Source organism: Monodelphis domestica, chromosome 7 (assembly GCF_027887165.1).
Source record: "Monodelphis domestica isolate mMonDom1 chromosome 7, mMonDom1.pri, whole genome shotgun sequence".
Classification (NCBI taxonomy): domain Eukaryota; kingdom Metazoa; phylum Chordata; class Mammalia; order Didelphimorphia; family Didelphidae; genus Monodelphis; species Monodelphis domestica.
The window spans coordinates 262,219,718-262,244,752 of NC_077233.1; the positions used below are offsets into that span (position 1 = coordinate 262,219,718).

The following is a 25,035-nucleotide window of genomic DNA, read 5'->3' on the forward strand; positions in this document are numbered from 1 at the left end:
GCATCCCCTCGTTTTCCAATTTTTGGCCACCACAAAGAGCGCAGCTATGAATGTTCTTGTACATGACTTTTTCCTTATTATCTCTTTGGGGTACAAACCCAGCAGTGCTATGGCTGGATCAAAGGGCAGGCAGTCTTTTAGCGTCCTTTGGGCATAGTTCCAAATTGCCCTCCAGAATGGTTGGATCAATTCACAGCTCCACCCGCCATGCATGACCCACTTTGGTTTTTCCTTGCTCTCCCCTCCACCTGTGTGTCACCTGAAAGGCTCCCCCTGCCTCTGGGAGAAGAGAAGAGACAGCCAGTGCCCCCCCCACCCCGGAGGCCTGCGGTCCTCTCCCAAGCCTGAAGTGGCTCCCAGTGACCCAGAGGAAAGCAAGTGAGCCCCACGGCCCTCTGGGCAGGGCTCCTCCGGCCCCTCCTCGTGGAGAGGCGCCCGGAGAGCGGCCTGGGCCTTCAAGGAGCAGAATCCAATCTCAGCTCCCACCACACTGGAAAGGTTCTCGGTGTGGTCTGAGCAGGATGGTGTCGGAGGTGCCCCGATCAGCCACCTGGCCCAAGGAGAGGCCTTTTTGGGCCGTGGCAGCTCATCGAAGGCACAGAGGGGTTAGGATGTGGGTCAGGAGGAGGGGCAGGACTCGCCCGCCCTTGGGAGACCGGATCCTTGAAGGGTGAGCTTGCGAAGGACCCAAGATTCTAGTGTTAGAACAGAGAGAGGCCTGCGAGGCCGGGGAGTCTAAGCGACTCCCTTTACAAACGAGGAGCCCGCAGTCCCAGAGGAGACGGTCACGTGACCGGGTCACACAGCTGGCCGACATCCAAATCGGGGTTTGGACTGTGGTCATTCTGATGCCGCGCCCGCCGCCTCACACTCGCCCAGGCCGACTCCAGAGAGAAGGGAGGGCGTGGTGAGCGCCCGGCTGACGTGGGCAGGACCAGGTAAGGCAGCCGCCGCCGCTCAGAACTGCCTCCTCCTGAAACGAGGCGGCGCGAAATCCCGGTGTCCCTCCTCGGCCTCGGCCGTCCCGCTAGCCCTGGCTGAGCGGCTTTGCTCTGGCCTGCCCTGTTGATGACGCCCGGACTCTGGTTGTCTCCTCAGATCACCAAAAACAGAATCCACTCCTCGCGGGACTACGGCATCGTCATGCTGGACCAGGTCAGAGGCCAGGTGCAGGAGAACACCATCTTCCAAGGGAGGACCAGGAAGACCATTTTGCAGCAGGTCTCCAGGCTCGAGGACTGCCTGGTTCAGAACAACAAGCTTCTGGCTTTCAGGAAGTAAGTCGCTGCCGCTTTCGGCTGGCCGAGACAGAGGGCCGGGCCGGTGTTCCCGAGGCAGGCAGTCCGTGTTCTCTGTGCTGCAGCCAGACACCGGCCTCCCTCCGTCCTCAGGCTTACATGTCACGGGGGGGGGGGGGGGGGCTCCTCAGGCCCCCATGAACAGAGCCCAGAGCCCAGCAGCTCGGGCCTCCGTCTCCCTCTCCCCTCCCCCACCTCTGCACTTCCATCTGTCCGTCCTCAGATGCTTAGAATTGGGGGGGGAGGGGTATTTTCAAGGGTTTTTAGTGTTGAGCACAAAGGCCTTTACAGCAGCCATCCCAGAAGCCATCCAAAGGAGCACAAAGACAAATGACAAGCCACAAGGAGGCCAGGGTGAAGGGGTTGAACTGAAATCATCCCCTTCCCCTTCCACGTGCAGCCATCGGCAGATCCTCAGTTCCACGTCTGCTGTGCCCCTTCCTTCGGCTTCCCGCTGCTGCCATCCCCCATTCCGGCCCTCGTACTGCTCTAAGAGCTTTCTCCTTTCCCCTCCCTCCTTCCCCGGCACGCAGCTCCCCTGGCCCAACTCTGATATGGACTCCCGGTTGGACAGGGGATAAAGCCGCTCCCTAGGACGCGGCACCTCCACGGCTGGGTGTCCTCCACGTTTTCCCCGACTGTCTACTCCCCCTACTGCACTTGGTCTTCCTCGGTATTTCCACATCCTCTGTGAGGATAAGACTGAGATTCAGATGGCCGCCTCCTCCAAGAAGCCTGCCATGAGCCCCTCGGCTACACTCGGTCCTTCACATCTCTGGCGCCACTCTATTTGGATTTAATCGTTTAGAGTTATTTGGATACGTCTTTTGTCCTCTTTCTCCCCAGCCTTCTGCCTAAGCTAAACGAACTCTTATTTTACAGATGAGGAAACGGAGGTCTAAAGAGTGTAGGGGATGTCCCCAGCGTCCCACAGGGCCCGAGTTCAGACCCAGATCCTCCAGCCCCAAACCTGCCCCCGTATGTGTCCGTGCAAGAGTAGGCGTGACGGCCTCAAGCCCCTTTCTGCTGCTTTGTCCAAGGCTCATCATAGCTAATCTTTCTATAACGATTTTAAGTTTGCACCATGCTGGACAAATATGAATTCATTTGTCCTCACAACACCACCAGGAAGTAGGTGCTGTTATCATCCTCGATGTACAGATGAGGAATCTGAAGCTGAAAAAGAGAAAGGGACTTGCCCAAGATCATACAGTAAGTGTCTAGAGCAAGATCTGAACTCAAGGCCGCTGGGTGGCTCAGTGGATGGAGTCAGGCCCAGAGATGGAAGGTCCTGGGTTCAAATCTGGCCTCAGACCCTTCCCAGCTGTGTGACCCTGGGCAAGTCACTTGACCCCTGACCACTCTTCTACCTTGGAGCCAATACACAGGATTGATTCTAAGACAGAAGGTGAGGGTTAAAAAAAAAATTGGATGAACTCAGATCATCCCGATGGCAGGCTCAGCTCTCTTTCCACTGTGCCCCTCCGAATTCTTGCCTCTTGTACAGGGACAGAGGCTGCCCTTCTCTGCCCCTTGGGGAGATGGCAGCATGAGAGGACGAGGCTCGGTGGGCTCACGAGTGTTCTTAGCCGCACAAGTACAGCTCTTAGGGGGCACTTGTGACTCTTGGCTGAAAATACCGTCCCGAAGACGAACTTCATTCCACAGATCTCACCTGGTTTTTGCTGTTGTTGGCACGTCTGTTGGCTTCCCCATGAGCTGTGATCACAGTGTTTTCAGGACCCAACACGCTTGATAATGCATGGAAAGTGGCACAGAAGTAGAAGCGTCAGTGACTGTCTGACTGGATCTATGATTGCAGCAGCCTAAGGAACGCCCAGGGGGATTCCTCTTCCTGACAGTGCAGATCCTTCTCTGAGACTTAGTCTAGGACAGTTTCCTGGGACAGTGACTCACTCGGGGTCTCAGGCAACCCATGTCAGAATTGAGACGTTTAACCCAGGCCTATTTCACCACCACACGGTCTCTTATAATAGACCATCATCTTATTTTCATCCAGATAGATATAGTTCTGGAATGAGTCACCGTCCTTTCTTTAAACCCTTCCCTTCTGTCTTAAAATCAATGCTAGGTATCCGTTTCCAGACAGAAGAATGGTCAGGGCGAGGTAGTGGGGGTAAAGGGACTTGCCCAGGGTCACAGCTAGGAATTGTCGGAGGCTAGATTTGAACCCAGGACCTCCCATCGCTTCAATCCACTGAGCCACCTAACATCCCCATACTATCTTTTTAAAAATAAATTTGAAAACACATTTATTATTTTTTTTATTCAATTTAAAAAATTTTGAGTCCTGACTTCTCTGCTTATTCTCTTTATTATATCATTCTATATTATATAGCATGAAGATATATATTACATATATATTACACATAATTCGTTCTCTTTTAAAGGAAAACTTGCGTGAGGGTTGGCCGTTAAGCGGCTGCTTCCAGCCCGTACAGATGATGGCACCAGGGATAAAACATGTGCTTTTTGTGGGTCAAACAGTATAGAAGGGTTTCAGCCTCTCCCATCCAGGCTCTCTGAAAGCATTCTCAGGGCCGCTTTGGCAGCGAGTGCCGTGCCGGAGACATGACCCGAGAGATCTCTGTATTCAGGAAGTGGCTCGTGCCGTGAGCTCAGACATGGTGGCTCGGTGGGGAGACGCCACCGGCATCGAGGGCCAGCCAGCCAGGTTTCCCCCCACTGGCCCCCTGGACGTCCTCAAGGTGCTGCGGTGGCCACCTCAGCTGGGCCTACAGCCTGCCCTAACCACCCAGAGCCCTTTTCCCAATGCGCCACCCATTTGTGAATTTTTCAGCCACAGCCTCCATTCTCGCAACGCTGCCTCCCAGATGAAATTCCAGAGCAGTGAGTTTGGGCAAATTGGCCCATCCCTCTGGTCAGCCCTTATTTTTCACTGTTTCCCTAGCTCGAGTCACAGCCCGCTAGGCTTTTGTGGCAAGTTACCTCTCCTCTCCAGGCCTCGGTTTCCCCATCTGTGAGATTGGAAGACAAAACCAGACGATCTGAGGCCCCTTCCTGCTCTGCCTCGGTGACCTGAGGGCTGTTCTTGGGATCTTGTGGTTATTTGTGCACTGCCTTCTGCCCGATCAGCTGGCCCTCCTGAGGACGGGCCGGGGCCACTCACGTGACGTAGGAGCGCTCCAGGAACTTAGATTTATTTGTAGCTCTGAGAGCTGCTGAAGGGCTTTGTGGGAAGAGGAGGGTTTTGAGCCGGGCTTTGACTTCTGTTCCTGGATCTCCCCATCCCCTGGGAACTCACGCGTGTGTCTCGGCCCCACAGGTCTGACATCCCTTGGAAGCTGGAGAATCCCCCTGCAAGGCCTCAGATTGAAGACACAAGAAGCATCTCTACAGCCCACAACAGCCAGAAGGTGGCAACCGTCACGACCAGGATTGGTACCCGAGTGGAAGGCAGCTGCCCCAGCAGCCGCAGCATCTTCTGCACCCTCCTGTGACTGTCAGGAGGCCACTCGGTAACGTGGGGGTTCACTGAAGTTTGGGGGAAGCTTGTTGTCAACCCCCCATCTGGCTCTGTGGGGAGACCCGAGTGCCCAGCAAGTCCAAGACTGCGAGGCTTTCTGGGCACTGAAGAGTCCCTGAAGGAACTCCAAGGCATAGTTGTTGTTTTTTCCCTTTCAGAAGCTGGTTCTGGGTTTAGCCCAGGAAATCGATTTAGTGATTCTTGGAGGAGGAGGAAGTTGGTGGGTTTCCAGTTACTGAGACTGTAGGCAGATGTGAAAATGCAAGGGCAGAACCAGCCAGGAAGGAGGGCTTAACGAAAAGTGCTTTGAAGAAGCACCGCTTCAAGTCAAGACTCGAGCTGTCGTCCATCCAGCCCAGGCCCCGACGCTGGCCCTCCCCCAGAAAGTGAGCTTTGGGCCAGATCTCTGCTGAGCCCTCAAGCCTAGAATCACGCAGAGGCTCTTGTTAAAGGAAGGTCTGGGCCAGGCGCTCTCCAAAGACACCTCCTCGTCTGTTTGCTGGGGACGAGCCACCTTTGGGACTCGGGCCCAGGCCTGGCCCCGAGCTTGGTCTCCTAGCACCAGCCACTTCTCAGGAAGATCACCATCCCCAGGGGACACGGCCTGACTGCCAGGCCCCGGGGACGAGAAGAGCCTGTGCCGCAGCCCCTGCTGCTCAGACTGCACGGGGGGTCACCACAGCAGAAGAGCTGACACGAGATCCGCTCTCTGGGCCTCCCCCGGTGAGCAGCTCTGACGGGTCCACACCCGCTGTCCGAGGACAGGCCCCAGCCACGGGGGCACAGGCTTTATGACCAGAAGACTGACCACTAGCCAGCTACATTTTTTGGCACCTGTGACTTTTTTCACCCACACACAGAGCCAGGATCCATTCTTACAAACTCAATAAAAATGCAGCTTAGACAATCAGACCCGAGCAGGTGAGGAAATCGCACTCTGCTCCTTCCATCCCGGAGGACTGTGCTAAAAGGTGTTGTGTCTGGGGGTTAGAGCCCTGTAAACCGGAAGCCCCAGGCCCTGAGGAGTGGCCAAATAGGGCCACCCATGGCAGATGAGAGGGGCTTCCACAGAGACCCCGGGGCTCCCAGCTGGCCCACACCACGGTACCTTCCCATCCAGCCAGGAGGCACAGTATGGAGGGAACTGCATTGTTTACACCCTCCGGGGAGAAGGGGAGGCACCAAGGGGGATGCCTGGAGAAGAGGAGGAGGCGGGAGATGTAGGACCAAGCACAGGTCTGCCCCAGCTTGAGGTCACAACAGCGCTAGCCTCTCCTGTGCCCTCGGTCTAGTTTCATTTCCTTGGTAGACATGTTCCACATGGGACTGACAAGGCCCCCTTTTAAGATGTACCATGTGCAGCATTTCCTATTTTTAAAGAAAAATCATTTTTATGTGAAAATATGATGAAATGACATAATGGAAAAATAAAGTGGTATATTTTTTAAAATAAAGATTTCTACTGGGTTTTCCTTGGATCCACAGACATTAATAATAACAATAGCTAACCTGTATATAGTGCTTATTCTGAACCAGAGTTTGTGCAAAGCACTTTACAAAGTATTATCTCATTTGATCTTCACAGCCACCCTGGGGGCTATTATTAACCCATTTTAAGGATAATAAAAATCACCAAATTGGTGTCAGAGGCCAGATTTGAACTTGGGTCTTCCCAATTCTGGGTCCAGAGTTCTATCACTGCCATCATGACATTCTGGGCATCTTTTGAGATTTTTATCCTTGCCCCTATTCATCTGAATACCAGTATCTCAGGAGCAAGCGACGTCCTCACCTAGCTCCTGCGGGTTTTACTTTGTTGGAAGTGTCACAAAGAGTCAGACTTGACTAACACTTGACCGAACCACAGTCTTCACATCACCAAGATCAAGATGGAAGCTGTGACAGCCATATTTTGTCTGGAACGCCTTTCCTCTCCCTTCTGCTTGCTTCTTGGACCCTTTTTTTTCATATTCAACTCAAATACTACCACCTCCTTAATGGGCCCTGCTTGGCACAGCTTCAGTCTCAGCATTTATATACCAGTTTGTCTCTCTCGACCCTGGTAATATGGTGGTTTTGCAGGGAGGATTGGATCTGTCTGTGTCCCAGTCTTTGCTCTACTAAATCAGATTTGGAATACACGGACTTCATCTTCTTTTTGCTTTCTCTTTCTCTCTCTCCCTCATGCCCAACACAAAGCAAGTGCTTGTCAAGTGTGTGAACTACAAGTGGAAACTGCAGAGAACTGGCTATTGTGAATTTTAAAATCTCCATCTTGCTTGGTCTAACTGCCCACCTGGGCTGTCCTAAGCCAAGCTTGAGTGGCACTTGTGAGGCACAGGAAGTGAGGTAGGGAACAGCCTCTGGCATTTGCTCACTTCCTGTGGAGAGAGCTAGGCAGGAGTTGGTGCTAGGAGCTTGAGGAGGGAGGAGGCCTGCACACAGCGTTCCTTCAGATCGGTCATGTGAGTCAAGGACTGATTCTCTTCTCTACCTTGGCCTTCGGGCCTAAACTCCCTCTGGCTCTGCCAGAAGGCTGAGTTAACCTTTTTCCTTTCCCTCCTCTCTCCTTCACTCCCTGTCCTTTTTTTTTTACTCCCGTTGTGATTAAACCACCATAAACTCCATTCTGACTTGAGTGTTTCATTTTAGGAATTTCATAAGTAAATTCTTTGGCGACCATAAATTAATATCATAACAATCTTTAAAGGTGATATTTCACCATAACACTAATGAAGGCTAGAGAAATCTGAGACTTGAGGTAATAAACACAACTTGCTGTCTAGAAGGAACCACAAAGGGGAGAAGGGCACAACTGGAAGAGGGCAGGGGAAAAGCATGGCCCTAAGGCTTGGAGAACATTTTCTTCTTGCCATCAACCCTATGTCCTCCCTTCTCTTGTTCATTCTTTGTTTGCAAAGAGGCCCAGTGACATCATAGGATGTCTTCACTTTTGAGTGAGCTGGATTTAAGTGAGGCAGGCTTGCACTGTTAAGGGTAAAATTAGGGTTGTTGACTGAATATATAATACTATTGGTCACCATATATTATATATATATATATATATATACATATACATATATATAAAATATATAATATTGGTCACCAGGGATTAAAATTCAATTCCAATAAAATACTTAAGTCAGTTTGGGATTTTTATGGTGGTTTAATTACAATAGAGGGAAGAAATTAAGAAGAAGAGAGAGAAAAGGGAATTGGACTGCTCTGGCTAGCCAGGTAGAAGTTGGAGGTCAAGGAAAGGAAGAAAGGAAGAATCAGTCACCTCACCAAGGTCACTCAGGGAAGACACCTCACCTAACCCACACTATAGTTTCTCCCAGTCACCTCACCGGCAAGCCAAAAATGCCAAAACCCTCCAAGAACACCGCCACAAACTCCCAATGTGGAAATATCCCACATCTTTGAGAGCACAAGAGACAGGAAGTGGCGCGAAATATATAGGCATTTCTTTACATCACTTCCTGCATCTCACATGTACCAATGGTAGTTTAAGCTTGACTTAGGACAGCCCAGGGGGTCTGTCAGTTGTTTCTTGTCACTTGCTAGCATATGTCAGTCATAGGTCATCCTACTAAACACTTAATCCTTAAGTAAGGGTGTACACATTCCTGGTTGCTGGAATTCTAAGACTAAGCAAAATGGAGAAAAATCTAAAATTCACAGCACAAAATCATCAGCCTGTCTTCCAGAGTTATCTAAGTCCAGTGGCAGGGCAAAAGTCAGGCTGAGTGACAATGGCCCAGGATGCAGTGCCAGGATGACCCTGGCACCCTTGATCTCTGCTCAGATTCTTAAGCACTCCCTAGCACCTGGTCTAGCCACCTTCATGACCATAAGAACAAATTGTTCTCATCCTTCTATTCCACTGTAGGAAGTCTTCACATTCCCCTAATTCACCAGTAGGTCTGAGGCCTATCAGTTATCCTCAACCTGTTTTCACTGGTCTGGAGAGGCAGTTTTCCTGGGATGTGGCTGCTACACAGGCAATGGCTTCTGGGAGCCACAGCTGAGAGTTGGGTGAAGGGTGGTCACCAAAGGTAGATGAGGAGCCCTGAAACGGGCTAGGCAAGCCCTCACACTAGAGGCATTAGTTCTCACCTGGTGGCTAGGTGACGCCATAGCCCACAGAGCACTGGTTCTCACACCAGAGGTGCTGGTCCTCCCTGGGCAGCTAGGTGGCCCCATAGCACAAAACACTGGTCCTCACAAACATAGTCACAACAGTGGGTGGGTGAAATAAGATGCTTCACTGTGTCCTTGCAAAGTGAGTACATTTTCTTCCTTCAGTGGGGTTTGGGGATTTTCTAATAGTCCCATTGGTTGGTTAGGGGATTGATGTTACAAAATAACTGTGGCTCCTATTTCTCTCCTACATACATTATGATCAATAAAAACAATAGCAAATAATGATCATCCCTCCAGAAAATGCAGCCAGGAAGGGAAAATGTAAGGTTGCACATCAGCCTGGAACAGAGATGAATGGTTCCATCTCTTGGGCTGAGCTAAGAGTTATGCTGACAATCAAGAGACCACCTCACATGATCTTACCCAGCCTATTGAATTCTATTCTTTTCATAAAACCATTCCAGATTACTTCAACAATCTCTGGCTGCGGGGGCATAGATGGATGGATAACTTCTGAAATCCTCTATGTTGTCTTTTGTCTTCTTTCTCCCTACAGGCAAGGGCTAAACATAGGCTGATAGTTAGAAGGGGCCTGAGAAATTATCTAATTCCACCCATTTGGTTCATTAATGGATGAGGAATCTGAGGACAAAGAAACTGAATTGGGATTCAAAACTGCATCCACCTGACTCCAAATTTAATGTTCTTTGATAAACCCTCTCAGAAGATGTAGGGTAGTTAGGTGGCACAGCAGCTAAGAGCACCAGACCTGGAGTTGGGAAGACCTAAGTTTGAATCTGGCCTTAGACACTTCCTAGCTGTATGACCCTGGGCAAGTCATTTAAGTCCATTTGCCTCAGTCTCCTAATCTCTAAAATGCACTAGAGAAGGAAATGGTGAACCACTCCAGTATCTTTGCCAAGAAAACCCCAAATGGAGTCAGAAAGAATCAGACATGACTGAAAAATGACTAAACAACAACAAAAGAGAAGAGGAAATCTGGTTAGTTTTGTATGTCTTGTTTTTAAAGAACCCATGTTGGTTCTTAGTGATTACCATATCCTTTGTCTAATGCTCACAAACCACTTTGAGAAATTCACTTTCTGGTTAACCTTTAGGATTGTATCTATTTTTTTCAGTTACATATACCTTTCTTTACCTGGGATAAGCTTCTCCTGACCCTCACAATCTCTCTTCCCTGTTATAACCTCTCATTTCATGGGTAACTGAAGAAAAGTAGCTTCCTAACAGGTATAAAGTTAGCACTAATGTTCCAAAGGTTGGGGGCTTGGTCTTATGTTTTGGTTCAATGAGTTCTTGAAATTAGGCCTTGAGGTGTCAGACCCATCAGAATTTTAAACTATAACGCTCAAAGAAACATTCTCTTCTCTACAAGTACACCAGAAACCTTTTTTGTTGAAAAGAACTGGCTCCTTTATATCTTCCCAGAGACAGAAGATGAAGGTGCACGGTCACAGATAGGTTTCCCCTGTCCAGTGCAGCTTAGTGACATAAAAACAAGATTCACTTGAGATTTTCCATCTGCACATTTCTGCTGGAGGGGACAAAGCTTGCAAGTAAGTAACAGAGGTTGATAAGGAGCCATGAAAATCCAGGGCAAACTAGTCAATGTGAAAAAGAGGGATTATAGCAAAGCTGCCACAAGTAGCTGTTTTAGATCATTCCTTGAACGAATTATCAAGCTGCCTTCCACCAAGTCTCCCATTCAGAAAAATTGAAATCAAAATAGGAAGGAAAAGATACAAATATGATGTGAATCCAAAGAACGAAATGAAACCCAATCCAGACACCCTTTAATTTATCATTTTTATAAATAATTTGGTCCCATAGAACCAAGGTGCTTGCTTCTGGCTATACACAAAAACAAATGGCTGCTTGAAAAAAGAGATAGCAATGACATCAGGACCCAGATGCCAAGCTGGGGCAGGCCAGGGTTTCTATTCTTCAGGGTGGCCATGGCCCTCGGAACCCCAAAGCTCCATGGACCTTTACCTCCTTTTTCGGTGTGGTAAGGCAGGCAGGGGAATGGACAGAGTTCCTATCTTGTGGTGCTCTTCACCTCCAGATTCTAAAGACAACTTCTTTTTAGAAATTTTCAGCCTCATGGCTTTAGCAATTTCAATTATCCTAAAGAAAAAACATCATTAAGTCAGTCAAGTGACACCACGTGTAAAGGCACTGCTTAATCAGGCTACCACCATCACCAGTCCTTCCTAGCTTATGTGCAACGAGACCACAAAGGCAGCTCAGTTTTGACCAAAGATTTCCACCTACTGGGTTGATCTTGAAACTAGATTAATAGTTTGTTTTTGTTTAAAGCAGATCCTAAAACTGCTTCATTTCTAGAAAAAAAAACACAGGCAATTTATCGTCTCAAAGAATTCGGCAGCTGTGTGGACAATCCACCTGTGAATACATACAAACACAAAGGGCAGCATATTTAGAATATGTCTCTGGGCCTACAGCAAGAGCCTCACTAATAACGAGGGCCCTTGGAATGGCCCGGACTTGCCAATGGGTGTAGCTTAGGGAGCACGAATGCAAGGGCCACGTCGTAGCAGGGCCAGAACAACGTTAACTACCACAATGGGTCTCTCGTGTTCTCGACCCTATTCGGTAATGCTTATAAGGATGCTTTTGCTCTTCTTTTTTAAACCCTTACCTTCTATCTTTGAATTCATACTACATATTTGTTCCAAGATAGAATTCATAAGGGGTAGGCAGTGGGGGTTAAGTTATACAGTCATACAGCTAGGAAGTGTCTGAATTCAGATTTGAACTCAGGACCTTCCATTTCTAGGCCTGGTTTCTCAATCCTTTGAGCCCGCTGGGTACTCCTAGGACATATTTGCTATTTAGAATTTTCACAACTACAAGAGCCAACCTTCTTCTGTGAACATAGGAAGGCTGATATGGCTTGTTAGAGAAGGTATGCACAGAGGTAAACTGAGGCCTTTTCCTCCTTAACATTGGAATGCTTGTGAATTTCTAACTTCCCCCTAAAATCCAAAGGGACAGCTTTAACTCCTCACTTCAAAGTTCTATTATTCCCTTTGGAGCAGCAAGCCTACGGCCATTTGTCTCCGCATTTGTCAAGCTAGGCATATTTTGATTGTTCTTCAACTTCCTATGACATTTCCCTGTCACCTTCCATCCCAGCAGCTGGGAAGCCCGTACTCATTTCAGCCCAAATGAACTATCTTTTGGTAACATGCTAATCCTTGCAGATAACAGATTTATATCCTAGGCAGATACTTTGAATAGAAATTGAAAAGATGTAACAACAAAATTAATTTCTTTAGGGCTGTTTGAAGGAAACTCCCTTGAAAACTTCAGTTTCTTGAGACTTAATTGAAAACTTGAGTATCTCCCAAGCTTTGCACACAGTGGGCACTCAATATTTTCTGAGTTGAATAATAGAGATAGAAAAGATGTAAACATGTATAAAACAGATAAAGAGATATACAAAAAGGAGGTGCTGAAAGTCATTTAGGATATCTTTTGGATTTTTCTTCAGTCATGGCAATAGGCTTACCAGGACCTACACTCTTCTCTCCCCTGTGGAGTTGTCTGAGGACTAAAAGTATTTCCTACATAGCTGGTTGGGGAAAGGGGTACAATCTGTTGCCACACAACAGACCAAAGCTAACTACTCCTTACTAGAAACATAATAATGATAATGATGGTGATGATGACTCATATTTACAAAGTATTGTTTTAAAAAACCTTTCCTTACAACAATCTATAAGATTATGAACATGAGTGTTATTACTCTTATTTTCCAGATTAGGAAACTGAGGCACGGGGAAAGGAAAAGACTTGCCAAAGTCATAAAAGCTAGTAACTGGATCTAAGTCCTGTGCTCTTTTCATTAAATCACGTCCTTCCTCTGGCCTTGGCCTTGTCCACACCATCAAGTGGCCACTGACTGACCTTCAACTTTGCACAGTTCACCTCATTATTATGGTAAGTTTGATTGTCTGGGTGCAAATTCACAGAGGGTGGGGTAGTAAAGTCTGATCTAAGGTTCACTCTGACTCTCTCCCATCCCCAAGTTCAGCCTATGAAAGTGAGGGATAGCAGGGCAAGAATGTAATGAAGCATTATTGAACGATAAGAAACAACAAATGTTAAGACTACAGAAGTAGGGGAAGACTTCTATGAACGGATACGAAATAAAAGAAGCAAAACCAGGAAAACAATCCACATGATAATCACAACAATGTAAATGGAAAAGAAAACAAATGCGATCATTATGACTAAGCTTTGTGCTAAAGAAGAGACTTTAAAACGTACCCCTTCTCTACTTTGCCCAAGGAGGATGGGGAGGGGGGAGGCTCTAGGTATGGAACATGACATTGTTGTTGAGACTTGCTCAAATGATTTTTTTATATTCTTGTTTATTCTTCATCACATAAGATAGTTCTCTTGAGTTGGGAGCTATAGCAGACGATGAACGTAGTATACAAGTTTTTAAAAAACATTGTAAAATGACATGTATTACATAACAAAAGATCATGTAATGAAAGATTACCAAACTTACCTTTTTTCACTGAGTTTCATGTCTCTCTGTAGCATTGTCAGGTCAGTCTGGAAATCATCAATGTGTAAAGCCAGTGCAATGACATAGGCTGTTATTTTAGCTTTCATTGAGTCAGAAATTAAGTTCCGTAAACTGCAGAAAGTTAGATTAAATTAGATTTTTTAAAACTCTTATCTGAAAACAAGAATTTTAAATGTCACCTTGCAGTTTTATTTTATGTTTCTTAGTTAAAAGTCACTTTAAAATTCTAAGACATTTTCCTTTTAAAGATACCCAAATGAATATAAACACTGGAGTTGTGTGCTTAAACCAATATTCACTTCAACCAGGAGGTAAAAACAGGATATATAAAGTTTGACAGGATTTCAAACTATATATGTTGATTACATTACAATATAACCCAGAGATCATATATGTTATGGGCTTTGGGCCCTGTTAGGTTCCAATGCTGGAGGAAAGAATTTAAGGTTACACACCTCCAACCTGAAGGTAGTTGGTGTGTTTCACTGGAATTCTGCACTTTGGAAGTTTGAAATATAGAAAAAAATCTTTTGGCAAACTTATGAGCAAAAAGTATATGATCTGAGGTGTGAAGGGCTTACTGACTCATTGGAATTAGTTCCCAGGGCTGTTTGCCTTGGAAAGGCAATGCACACTATTAAAACAACATTCCCATTATAAACCAAATAAACTGTGTGTGCAATATGCTGCTCTTCTTCACTACACTGACTGTTCACAGACACTAATCCAAGAAACATCATTTTTCTTTACCTGCCATTGTTGTAAGTCAAACTAGTAAAATTCTTGAGGAGTTTGGTATTAATGATATGTGGCACTTCAGGTCCCAATGAATCTAGGATGGAAAAATTTGAGAAATAATTTCATTTTCCTTCTAAAATGTTATGTTATGGAATTTGGAGTTAAGATGACAGACAGTGAACAGGAGAGCCCAGGTCCTTAAATTGCCCTCAAAACATAATAAAAGAATAAACAACAATGTAAAGTAATTAACATTTTTAAAAAATAAAGAGAAACATGGAAAAATGTACATTAAATGATACAAAATTAAGTAAACAGAACCAGGAAAAAAATATCCACAAGGACTGGACCAAGTAAATAAAAAACAACAACAAAATAATCAAATCTATAATAAGCAAGCTTGGTTCCAAAAAAGAGACAAGGGATAACACTTTCCCCTGATTTTCTGCAGAAGTGGGGGACCATGAATGTGGAATACTGTATTAACATAATTTCTTTATATGTCAGTTCCTTGAGAGAGCTTAGTACAACTGGCACATAGTAAGTGCTTAATAAATCTTTTGGTTTTTAAACCCTTTCCTTTGGTCTCAGAATTGATACTAAGTAGCAATATTAAGGGGTAGGCAATTGGGGTCAAGTGATTTGCCTAGGGTCTCCTGCCTCCAGGCTTTCTATCCACTGAGCAACCTAGCTGCATACATAAAATCTATGTATTTCTTTTTTCCAGTTACTCATCCTGGCTAGTTTTGTACAATTCCTTTTTCCTTTCTTCTTGGTAAAAATTCTTCATCATAAAGAATGGTTCTCTTAGAAAGGTTGGGGGAATACCATGGGAAACCTAATGCAATGTAAAAATAAAAAATATCTTTCTACGTTTTAAAATTTTCACCAAAAGATAAACTGAATAAAGCAAAACCCACCACCACCACTACAAAATCAAATGCTACCAACCAAAAGTAAAAGACTAGACACAATATGTATAGGAACAATCTAAAATACCCCCAAGAAATGTCCTGAAATTAATTAAATAACCTTTGGGGGGTGCTGTTATAAGTATTTGTTAATTAAGGAAGCAATAAAAGATTATTAGGTAAAGGTGGATGAAGAACTGAGTTTAAAAGTGGATTTCTTGAAGTTGGAATGGAATCTTCAAAGGATGATGGGAAGAGAACTTTCCCAAGGAGCCTTGGGAAAGGCAGTTGGACCAAAAATTCACTCTTTGTCCTGTCCTGAATACGGAAGATTGTTCTAGGAGCTTGCCCTGTGAGTTGGAGAAAATATGGTGAATTTATTTCTTGAAAACATCAGCAGACAAGAGTGGTGTTGCAGTTCCTCTGTTTCACCTGTAGGTGGCAGGAGAGAGCAACAGCTGAGTGGTGTGAAAATTCTGAGCTGAAGGAAGAAATCCAGTTTTAATCTATTTTACTGTTTGTAAAATTATATTTATTTAGATTTAGGATAGAAAGATAGTTAATTGGGGAGTTACTCACACATTACCTTTGGTAGTCAAGAAGCAGCCTTTTGCGAGTCAGATTTGGGGAAATATAGATTAGATTTTCATTAGTGTTAGGAAATATTTTACTATTTTCAACCGAATCTGAACTAAAGCTGGGAAGTGTTGAGGAATCATGTGTCTTTATAGGGACCTACTTACTAATATTGCTTATGGATACTGCGTGAATTATCTCGAGAACAAAAGAATTTTCTTAGAGTTAGTTTCCTTTCCCTTTCTTACCATTTTAAAAGTTATAATAAATAGGCTTTTATATAACTAGTCTGAACAGGATTTTTTCTTCCACTGCTTAGAATAGCCATCTTTTCCCCAAATGTCAAATCCAGGATTACATCAACTCAAGAGCCTTTTTATATCACTAACAATTATTGGTAAATACAAATACCAATAAATAATAAGGGTCAATATACTTTATAACAAGGCCCAACTGACACCTTAAACTCAACATGTCTAGAATAGAATTCAGTGGCTTTCTTGACAACCCATTCCTCCTCCAAACAGCCCCATTTTATGGAGGGTCCCGCCATGCCTTCAGTCACTCTGGTTCACGATCTGAGCTGTCCTTCCTTTCTTTACTCTCCCTCGACACCCTAGTCTTATCAATTATTAAGACTTTCTTATTCTTTCTGCATGATATCTTGGTTAATATAATCCATGACATCTCTCACTCCATCCCCTTCACTTTCCCTCACATGGATACTACCATAACTCAGATCCTCCTCATCTCTCACCTAGGCTTTTGCAAAAGCCCAATTCATTTTTTCCTACAAATAAATTAAAAAAAAAAGCCAACAATTTCACAGAATTGAATAATGTTATAACAAAATTCACATGGAGAAAAGTTATTGGAAAAAAGTTATTGTTGATATCAAAGATATCAACAAGCACATTTAAGACTGGAGAAGGAGGGGGGGCTGGCCAAGTCACAAGAGTATGAAATAGAGACCAGCACTGGTACTCCTAAAACAAGATGAGAACCAGAGGACATCATGTTGGATGGATCCTCACTGAAGCATTTACAGAAAGACATGGATAAGATACATACATGACAAAGAAACACTGGAAAGTTGTGAACTGTACCAAGAGAAGGAAGCACCAGTTATGACATATTCATATATCATTCAAGTATCAAAGTTACAGAATTTCAGTTTATGTTACAGACAGTTGAGGTTCAAAAGAACAAAAATCCATTTTCTGATAGACAATTATTAAGTCAGGGCAGTAAAAGATAAGGTGCCTGACAGGTAGTAGACACTTAAAAGTTTGTTACCTTGACTTATGATATCCAATATGAAAGACAAAAACAAAAGTAGAAAAGTTTCTGCACACACATAAAAATGTAATTCATTAGTCTACACACAAAGTAGGCTCAAAAGAGACAAAATATAAATTCTTTTTTTCCCCTTTTCTGTTCAATATAAATCTCATTGTATAAGCCACCTGAAATCTTTTTCAAAAGCAGACTGGATAAGAGTTCTACGTTATATAGAAAAAAAGAAATTATTACTATATCCTGTGTTGTTGGGACACTGTTCTTTACCTTATAAAATTAGGCTTTTTTTTTCATCTTTCAATGTCAAAAATACACTCAAATTATCAGTCTACTAAAAATAACTCTTTTGATGCAAAAGATCCTCCTCCCACTAGACATGGTTTTCTAGTTAGAAAATAATAAAAAGTGAAATAGAATCTTCCAGCATTTGTTTACTTACTTTTCTTTTTAATCACAGACTGGGATCTGAATTTGATGAGGATGTTTAAAAACCACAGACATCGGGCCTTGTGGTCCCGGCTCTCCTCATTTAAGGGCAATGACTTCAAGGCTTCTATTACAAAAGGACAGTAGCTAAAATTGGCAGAGAAAGAGAAAAAAAGGTTAATTCAAAACTGTGAAAGAGAATTTAAATTTTGAGTTTATCAATCAAGAACTTAAAGTACCCCTACTTAATACTTAGTAAGTCACTAACAAAGAAAGTTCACACCCTAAAAGGCCACAAGCACTCCCCAACCCCCCACTGGGCAGTGCTAGGCAAATTGAAAGGCTGTGATTGGTTCCTGAGATGTGATAGACCAGCCCACAGTGACAGGAAGGAGAAATCAAGAGAGACTTGGGAAATGGGTTATAAAAGGCAATACCAAAGAGCTGAAGGAAGAGACTCATGGTGAAGAGACTACTATGACTTCCACGTGGAGATTGGAGCTTTGTCAGGGAGCAAGCTGAATTTCTTTGGATCAGACTCTAGGGTGGTAGGCTAAGAAATATTTTCTACTTCCCTCCTTATTTCTCTTTTTTACTATATTTTTATTAAACTAAATTACTAAGAGTTACTAACAGCCTTTAGACTTAATATTTAATTATTATATAAACAGTGACCACAACACCTTTTTTTTTTTAACTCTGTATTTGTCAAACCCATTTTTACCACTTACAAAACAGACAGCAAAGCACTGCTCAAGAAGGAGCATTCAAATGAAGCTGGGAAGGTTGTAGACTAGACTAGATTATCCTGGGAAACAGACCCTCTGGGAGGCCCATTACCACATTCCAGTTTGTAAATTCACAGTCCCCCCCCCCCATTTCATTTAATTGAAAAAACTATTGAAAATTGAAAAAACATTGCACTTCACTAATTTAACAATTTGTATGTAATCTAGTAGCATGAGGAAATGAAAATTGAGACCTGAACCAGAGCCAGAAAAAAGTTCAGGGGCATCCTAGAGTTTCCTGAGGGATGTGGTTCAATAAGGAAGACTGGAAGCCCTTACTCTAACACAATCATCTTCATTCACCACAAATATAAATACCACTGTGCCATGGCAAGTAGTTTTTTTACATTAAAATTAGATATATTAAAAAACCTTTTTAAAATATATTGCCCAATATTGTGCTTGGAGCCCTAGATGAACTTGCCTATCCCTAGATTACTCCAGTTATGTGAAGGGACCATAATTGTAATAGCGAGATATTCTCTCTACTGAGGCATACTACAACTCCTCTATATGAGAAAGACTATCATGAACAGTCATGGCCAAAAAATGCTCCTCAGCTGATAATCAACCTTCTGGTGGAGGAACATCTTGGCTAGGTTCCAAATTTTTTGCCCCTTGGACAATAGCCATGACTAGAGACTGGGTCCCTAGTGGAAGCTTTTTAAACTAGTAGGACATGTCAGAGTCTGGGGATTTGGGTGGAAGATTGTTCCAATTAAGTTACTTTGGAAAATATATGGGTCAGGTAGGTAGCACAGTGGATAGAGCCAGACCTGGAGTTGGAAAGACCTGAATTCAAATTTGGCCTAATATACTTCCTAGTTGTGTGACCCTGCACAAGTCACACTGATTGATTAGCCTTTGTTACTTTTCTATCTTAGCACTGCCAGGAGGTAAGGTTTTTTTTTCTTCCAAGAAATGAAAATACATGATTAGGGGGCAGCTGGGTGGCTCAGTGGATTGAGAGTCAGGCCTAGAGTTGGGAGGTCCTGGGTTCAAATCTGACCTCAGACACTTCCTAGCTCTGTGACCCTGGGCAAGTCACTTGACCCCCATTGCCTAGCCCTTACCACTCTTCTGCCGAAGGTGAGGGTTTTATTAAAAAACAAAAAAAAAACCCCCACATGATTAATTTCAGAACCTAGGCAAAACTTCTCAATAATGACCATCTTCATGTTGTAAAGATTAAAATTAATATCCAGTATTCCAAATATTATATTTAATAATATTTATTAAATATTTATCTTGAAGTATAAGGAAGTAAGGCTAGCAAAAACCAAGATCTGCTCCTCCCCTCCTCCACCATGGAACCAGAGAGACCGGGTGGGCCAAAACAGAAACTCAAAACTCCCCCCACATAAGGAGATGCACAAACAGGAAAGGGAAAAGGGGATTGTGGGAAATGTAGTCTGTAGGGTTCAAGATTCTAAATCAATACAATGCAAAGTTTCTTTAAATTTATGCAACATACCATTACTTTATTTTCTAGTCTACCAGGTTGGACTTCCACTTTATCTTTGCTTTATGCTATATAATAAGCCTTACCTTTTCTCTTCTATCATTTTCAATATTTCTTCAGATGTAACATTTTTTAGCACTTCTGATGGGTCCTGAAGTGCTTTGTATTCTTCAGGAGAAATAACTGAAAGGATGTTAAGAAACTAACCCAAACAAAATGAAGAACCAAAAAAATAGATGTTACTCTTTTGTTTATGGCCTAAAATCCAGCTTTATGTACTTAGATAATTTGCACAGATTCTTGAGTCAAGAGGGGGCCTCACACATAGTGTGTCAGGGTTACAAGCAGCCTTTGTACACATGATTCCATTTGATATTTACAACAGTCTAAGATAGGAACAGATTTATCCTTACTTTTATAGACAAGGAAATAAAGGCTTCAAGAGACTGTGATGATCTAAGATCAAATAGTTACTAGATAACAGAACTAGAGCACGAACTCCTAACCTAGGACTCTTTGTACTCCATAACAATACTGACATATTTCCCAAACTACAACTCGTCAATGCAAGTCTAATAACAGTCTAGAGCAATCTATGGATCTTGGTCCCCAACATTATTTGGAATAATATCATCTATACAGACTATCTACTTACAGTAAACAAAGAGAAAATGATCATTAAAACCTGTAGAGCTAACAAATTGGTTGTGAATAAAAAAAAAAGAAAAGAATACTTAAGGAGAGGTAGGGTTGCTTATCTTAAAAAACAAAAGGTGAGGAAGTTATTTTATTTTAATTTTTTAAGCCCTTACCTTGTCTTAGAATCAATACTGTGCATTGGGTCAAATGGTAAGGGTTCAATGGGGGTTAAGTGATTTGCCAGGGTCATATGGCTAGGAAGTATCTGAGGCCAAAATTGAACCCAGGACCTCCTCTCTCTCTAGGCCTGGCTCTCAATCCACTGAACCACCTAGCTGTCCCCCGGAAGTTATTTTTAAAATCACTCTCAACTATAAAGCAGTAATCATCAAAACAATCTGGTACTGGCTAAGAAATAGAAATGGTGGACCATTGAAAAAGATTACAATATAAGATACAATACATTAGACAATATACAGGAGTAAATGACTTCACAATCTAGTGTTTGATAAACCAAAGACCCCAGATTTGGGGATAAGAACTATTTAACAAAAACTACTGGGAAAACTGGAAAACAGTATGGCAAAAACTAGGGATAGACCTATATAGGTATAGACCAATATTTCAAACCCTGTATCAAGATAAGATTAAGATAGGTATATGATTTAGCTATAGAGTGATATCTTAAATAAATTAGGGGAACATGGAATACTTTGGCAGATCTATGGAGAAGGGAAGGATTTATGACCAAACAAAAGTTAGAGAGCATTATAAGATGTAAAATGAATAATTTTGATTAAGGTCTAATCTCTCAAATTTATAAAGAACTACCTCAAAATTATAAAAAATACAAGTCATTCCCCAATTGACAAATGGTCAAAGGATATGAACAAGCAATTTTCAGAAAAATCAAAGCTATCAATAATCACATGAAAAAATGTTCCAAATCATTCTTGATTAGAGAAATGAAAATTAAAACAATTCTGAAGTATTACTTCACACCTATTAAATGGGCCAATATGACAGTAAAGGAAGGTGATAAATGCTGGAGAGGATGTGGCAAAATTGGAACACTAATGCATTGTTGGTAGAGTTGTGAACTAATCCAACCATTCTGGAAGGCATTTTAGAACTATGCCCCAAAGGGCCATAAAATAGGATATTCTTTGATTCTGTAATACCACTAATGGGTCTGTATCCCCAAAAGATAATAAAGGGAAAAGGACCTGTGAGTACAAAAATATTTATAGTAGTTCTTTTTGTAGTGGCAAAGAATTGGAAATTATGGGGATGTCCATCAACTGGGGAGGGGCTGAACAAATTATGGTATATGTTGGTGATGGAGTATTACTGTGCTATAAGAAATAAGTAGGATGATTTCAGAAAAATCTTGAAAGATTTATGTGGACTGATGCAGAGTTAAATAAGCAGAACTGGGAGAACATTATACAGTAATACTGTCCAATAATCAACTGTGAAAGACTTAGCTACTCTCAGAAATACAATTATCTGGGACAATTCTGAAGGACTTATGAAAAAGAATGCTATGCACCTATAGAGAAGGAATCGTTTATAGTGTCAGATGCAGATCAAAGCATACTATCTTCCACATTAGTTTACTTATGGTTTTATTTGAGGGTTTTGGTTTTAGATGAATATTCTCTTAGGATAATGACCAATATAGAAGTATGTTTTGCATGATAATACATGTATAAGTGAGATCAAATTGCTTTCCATCTCGGAGAGGGGGAAGGGAAAGGAGGGAGACAGACAATTTGGATCTTATAATTTCAGAAAAACATGATGAAAATTGTTATTACATGTAATTGGGCAAACAAAGTATTTGAAGGTCTGATGAAAGGAAAACATAAATCACTAGTTCCATTTCTACAGGAAAGAAAACAAGGTATTAAATTATTATAAGAAAAAATCCATTAAAATACAAATTGCAGTTTTCCAAAACTGAACAAAGCATCAGAAAGGCTGAATTTTTAAAATAAACAAATCTATCCTGAGTGATGTTATTAAAACTGCAGAATAAAAAAATGAATTTACGAGATTCACTATCGTATCAAACTTGTAAAAACTTTATTTTCACAGATCTTTGCTATGGTTTATAAATGATTTAAAGGAAACTGCCACTAAAACAACAAAATCTGCAATGTGATATCTCAAGTAAATGTGTCTAATTTTAGCTTTATGGTACCCCAACTGTGTAATGTAGTTAAAATTAGCTAAACTTGGGGGCAGCTGAGTGGCTCAGTAGATCGAGAGCCAGTCCTAGAGATGGGAGGTCCTAGGTTCAAATCTGGCTTCAGACACTTCCTAGCTTTGTGACCCTAGGCAAGTCACTTACCCTCCATTGCCAAGCTCTTACTGTTCTGCGTTAGATTCTAAGACACAAAGTAAGGGTTTATTTTTTTTTTTAATTAGCTAAACTTAAATGATAGAATAAAAGCCTAAATGTCACAAGGGCAAGAAGCAAAGATTTCTCTAAATACCTGAACAATTTCCCAACTCTAGGGATAATGGCAAGATCCATTTATTCTTTCGATATAGAGTAAACCAAGTTTTCCTTCATCTTTCCATCATTGAGGATGTTGTAATGGCCAGGAAGTGCACAAGGGGTCAAAAGACATTTGTCTTAGTTCTGCCTCTAAAGAGCTGGTTAACTTTAGCCAAGTCAATCTCTATGCTAAATAATCTCCAAAGTCCCTTTCAGCTCAGAAATTTTATAATAACTCTTCAATGTATTAATCAAAAGGTTATAAATTGGCTCTATAGCCGTTGATAACAATCAACAAACATTTATTAAACGCTTATTATGCACTAGGCACTGTGCTACGCTTTTGGGATACAAAGAAAACAAAATGGTCCCTTCCCTCAAGGAGCTTAAATTCTCGGGGATGGGGGGGAAGGGGACAGATTACATGTGCCCATATAAGTATATTAAACAAAATAGACAGTAAAGAGGAAGGTGGAAGCACTGGCAGCTTGACGGCATCAGAAAAGTCTCATGTAGAAGGTGGCACCTGAGCTAAGGTTTCAAGGAAATTAGGCAATCTGAGAAGAGAGGTGAAGGCGAGAAAACAAGAGATGCTATGTTGTATATGAAGAACAGCATGAAGGGAAAACTGGCAGAATGCCTGAAGGGGAGTAAAAGGAAACGAGATGAAAATGGCAGGCTGAAGTCAGATCATGAAAAGTTTTACATTTTAAAGAGAGGAGTTTGTTTCTTCTGAAGGTAGTAAGGAATCCCTGGAGTTTACTGAATAATGGGAATAACCACCAGATATGTAGATTAGTAATCCCACTCTAACTAAAAACAACAGAAGGCTATTAGAGTAGGCAGAATGGATGGTGAGGGTCTAAACCAGGCCGCTCAAGTAGAGAGTAGGTGACAGACGACAGAAGTTGTGAAGCTGAACTCAAGAAGACATGGTAACTATCAGTATATGCGGGGGAGGGCTAAGGCTGGAGACTCCAAAGATAGTGCCACCCTCAAAAGAAACAGGGAAGTTGAAAAAAGGGGTCAGTTTCTGGGAGAAGGATAATGAGTTCTACTTGGGACATTTCTAGGCTGGAATGCCTATGAGAAACCCAGTCTGAAATACACAACAGGAAGCCGATGACCTGAGGTTGGAGCTCAGGAGACACCAGGGCCACATATCTACATCTGGAAGCTATCTGTAGGGAAATGATAGTTAAACTCATGGCAGCTAAGAAGTCAGTAAAAAAGAAAATATAGAGAGAAGACCCAGAACAGTCTTGGGAGTATCCTCACAGTTAGCATAATGAAGAAGATGAGCCAACAAAGGAGACAGAAAGGAAGTGTTCGGATAGGTAGGAGAACCAAGAGAAAACTGTCATGAAAATTCAAAAAGATTATACAGGAGAAGCTGGTCAATTCTGTCAATACTACCTAAAAACTGACTGAGAAGCCCATCACATTTGGCTATTAAGAGACCTACTGGGGGATATGATGGGGGATGTAGACTCTAAATGATCACCTGAGTGCAAATACTAATAATATGGAAACAGGTCTCGATCAATGACATATGTAAAACCCAGTGGAACTGCTCATTGGCTATGGGAGGGGGGTGGGGGCATGGGAAGGGAAGAACATGATTCATGTAACTATGGGGAAAATATTCTAAATTAATTAATTAAATAAACTTTAAAAAATCTTTTAAAAGTTTAAAAAGAAGGCTATATGAACCCTAGCCCTTGTGCATGCTTACTAGTGACTTTGGAGAGAACAATTTCATAATTTGCAAAAATCTCAAATAATTTCAACCTCCTAACCTTTTATCATGCGCAACGGTGGAGGAAGCAAACCAAAGCTTTGAGAAACAAATAATGTTACGGATATCCCCTGTTGGGGGAAAACAAGGTATAGTAGAACAAATGCCTATCTGGAACCCAAATAGATATAGGTTCAAACTTGGCACTTATTAAATTTGTGACCATAGGAAAAGTCAAGTAACCTCTATGTTTTCTCATCTGTAAAATGGGGATAATAATAATTGTGGATACCTCATGAGATTGTTTTGAGGATCAAATGAGTTTATCTACAAAAGAGCGTTTTGCAAGCCTTCAAACACTGTATAAACTTCAGCTATTACTACTATTTATGTAGTTGCTCAATGAGCCTGACCC

The 25,035-nt window shown here is 42.5% G+C and overlaps 2 protein-coding genes across 5 annotated transcripts in view; one reads left to right on the plus strand and one right to left on the minus strand.

The window, feature by feature from the left end:
- Positions 1-6,260, plus strand: part of FBXO10 (F-box protein 10) — a 111,849-nt gene extending 105,589 nt beyond the window's left edge. Inside the window, exons 10-12 of one of the 2 annotated variants that reach the window (XM_056806706.1) lie at positions 1,099-1,277; positions 4,606-4,798; positions 4,965-6,260. In XM_056806706.1, coding sequence (XP_056662684.1) covers positions 1,099-1,277; positions 4,606-4,780 — 354 coding nt within the window. In that variant the 3' untranslated portion in view covers positions 4,781-4,798; positions 4,965-6,260. Of the gene's footprint in view, positions 1-1,098; positions 1,278-4,605 lie in introns of both variants that reach the window. The other variant, XM_056806705.1, reaches the window with a different exon arrangement.
- A 4,484-nt stretch (positions 6,261-10,744) lies between these two features.
- Positions 10,745-25,035, minus strand: part of POLR1E (RNA polymerase I subunit E) — a 30,885-nt gene continuing 16,594 nt past the window's right edge. For all 3 annotated transcript variants that reach the window (XM_007498002.3, XM_056806707.1, XM_007498003.3), the window contains 5 exons: positions 19,824-19,920; positions 17,501-17,634; positions 14,288-14,369; positions 13,517-13,648; positions 10,745-11,100 (listed from right to left, as the gene is read on the minus strand). In XM_007498002.3, coding sequence (XP_007498064.2) covers positions 10,962-11,100; positions 13,517-13,648; positions 14,288-14,369; positions 17,501-17,634; positions 19,824-19,920 — 584 coding nt within the window. In that variant the 3' untranslated portion in view covers positions 10,745-10,961. The remainder of the gene's footprint in view (positions 11,101-13,516; positions 13,649-14,287; positions 14,370-17,500; positions 17,635-19,823; positions 19,921-25,035) is intronic.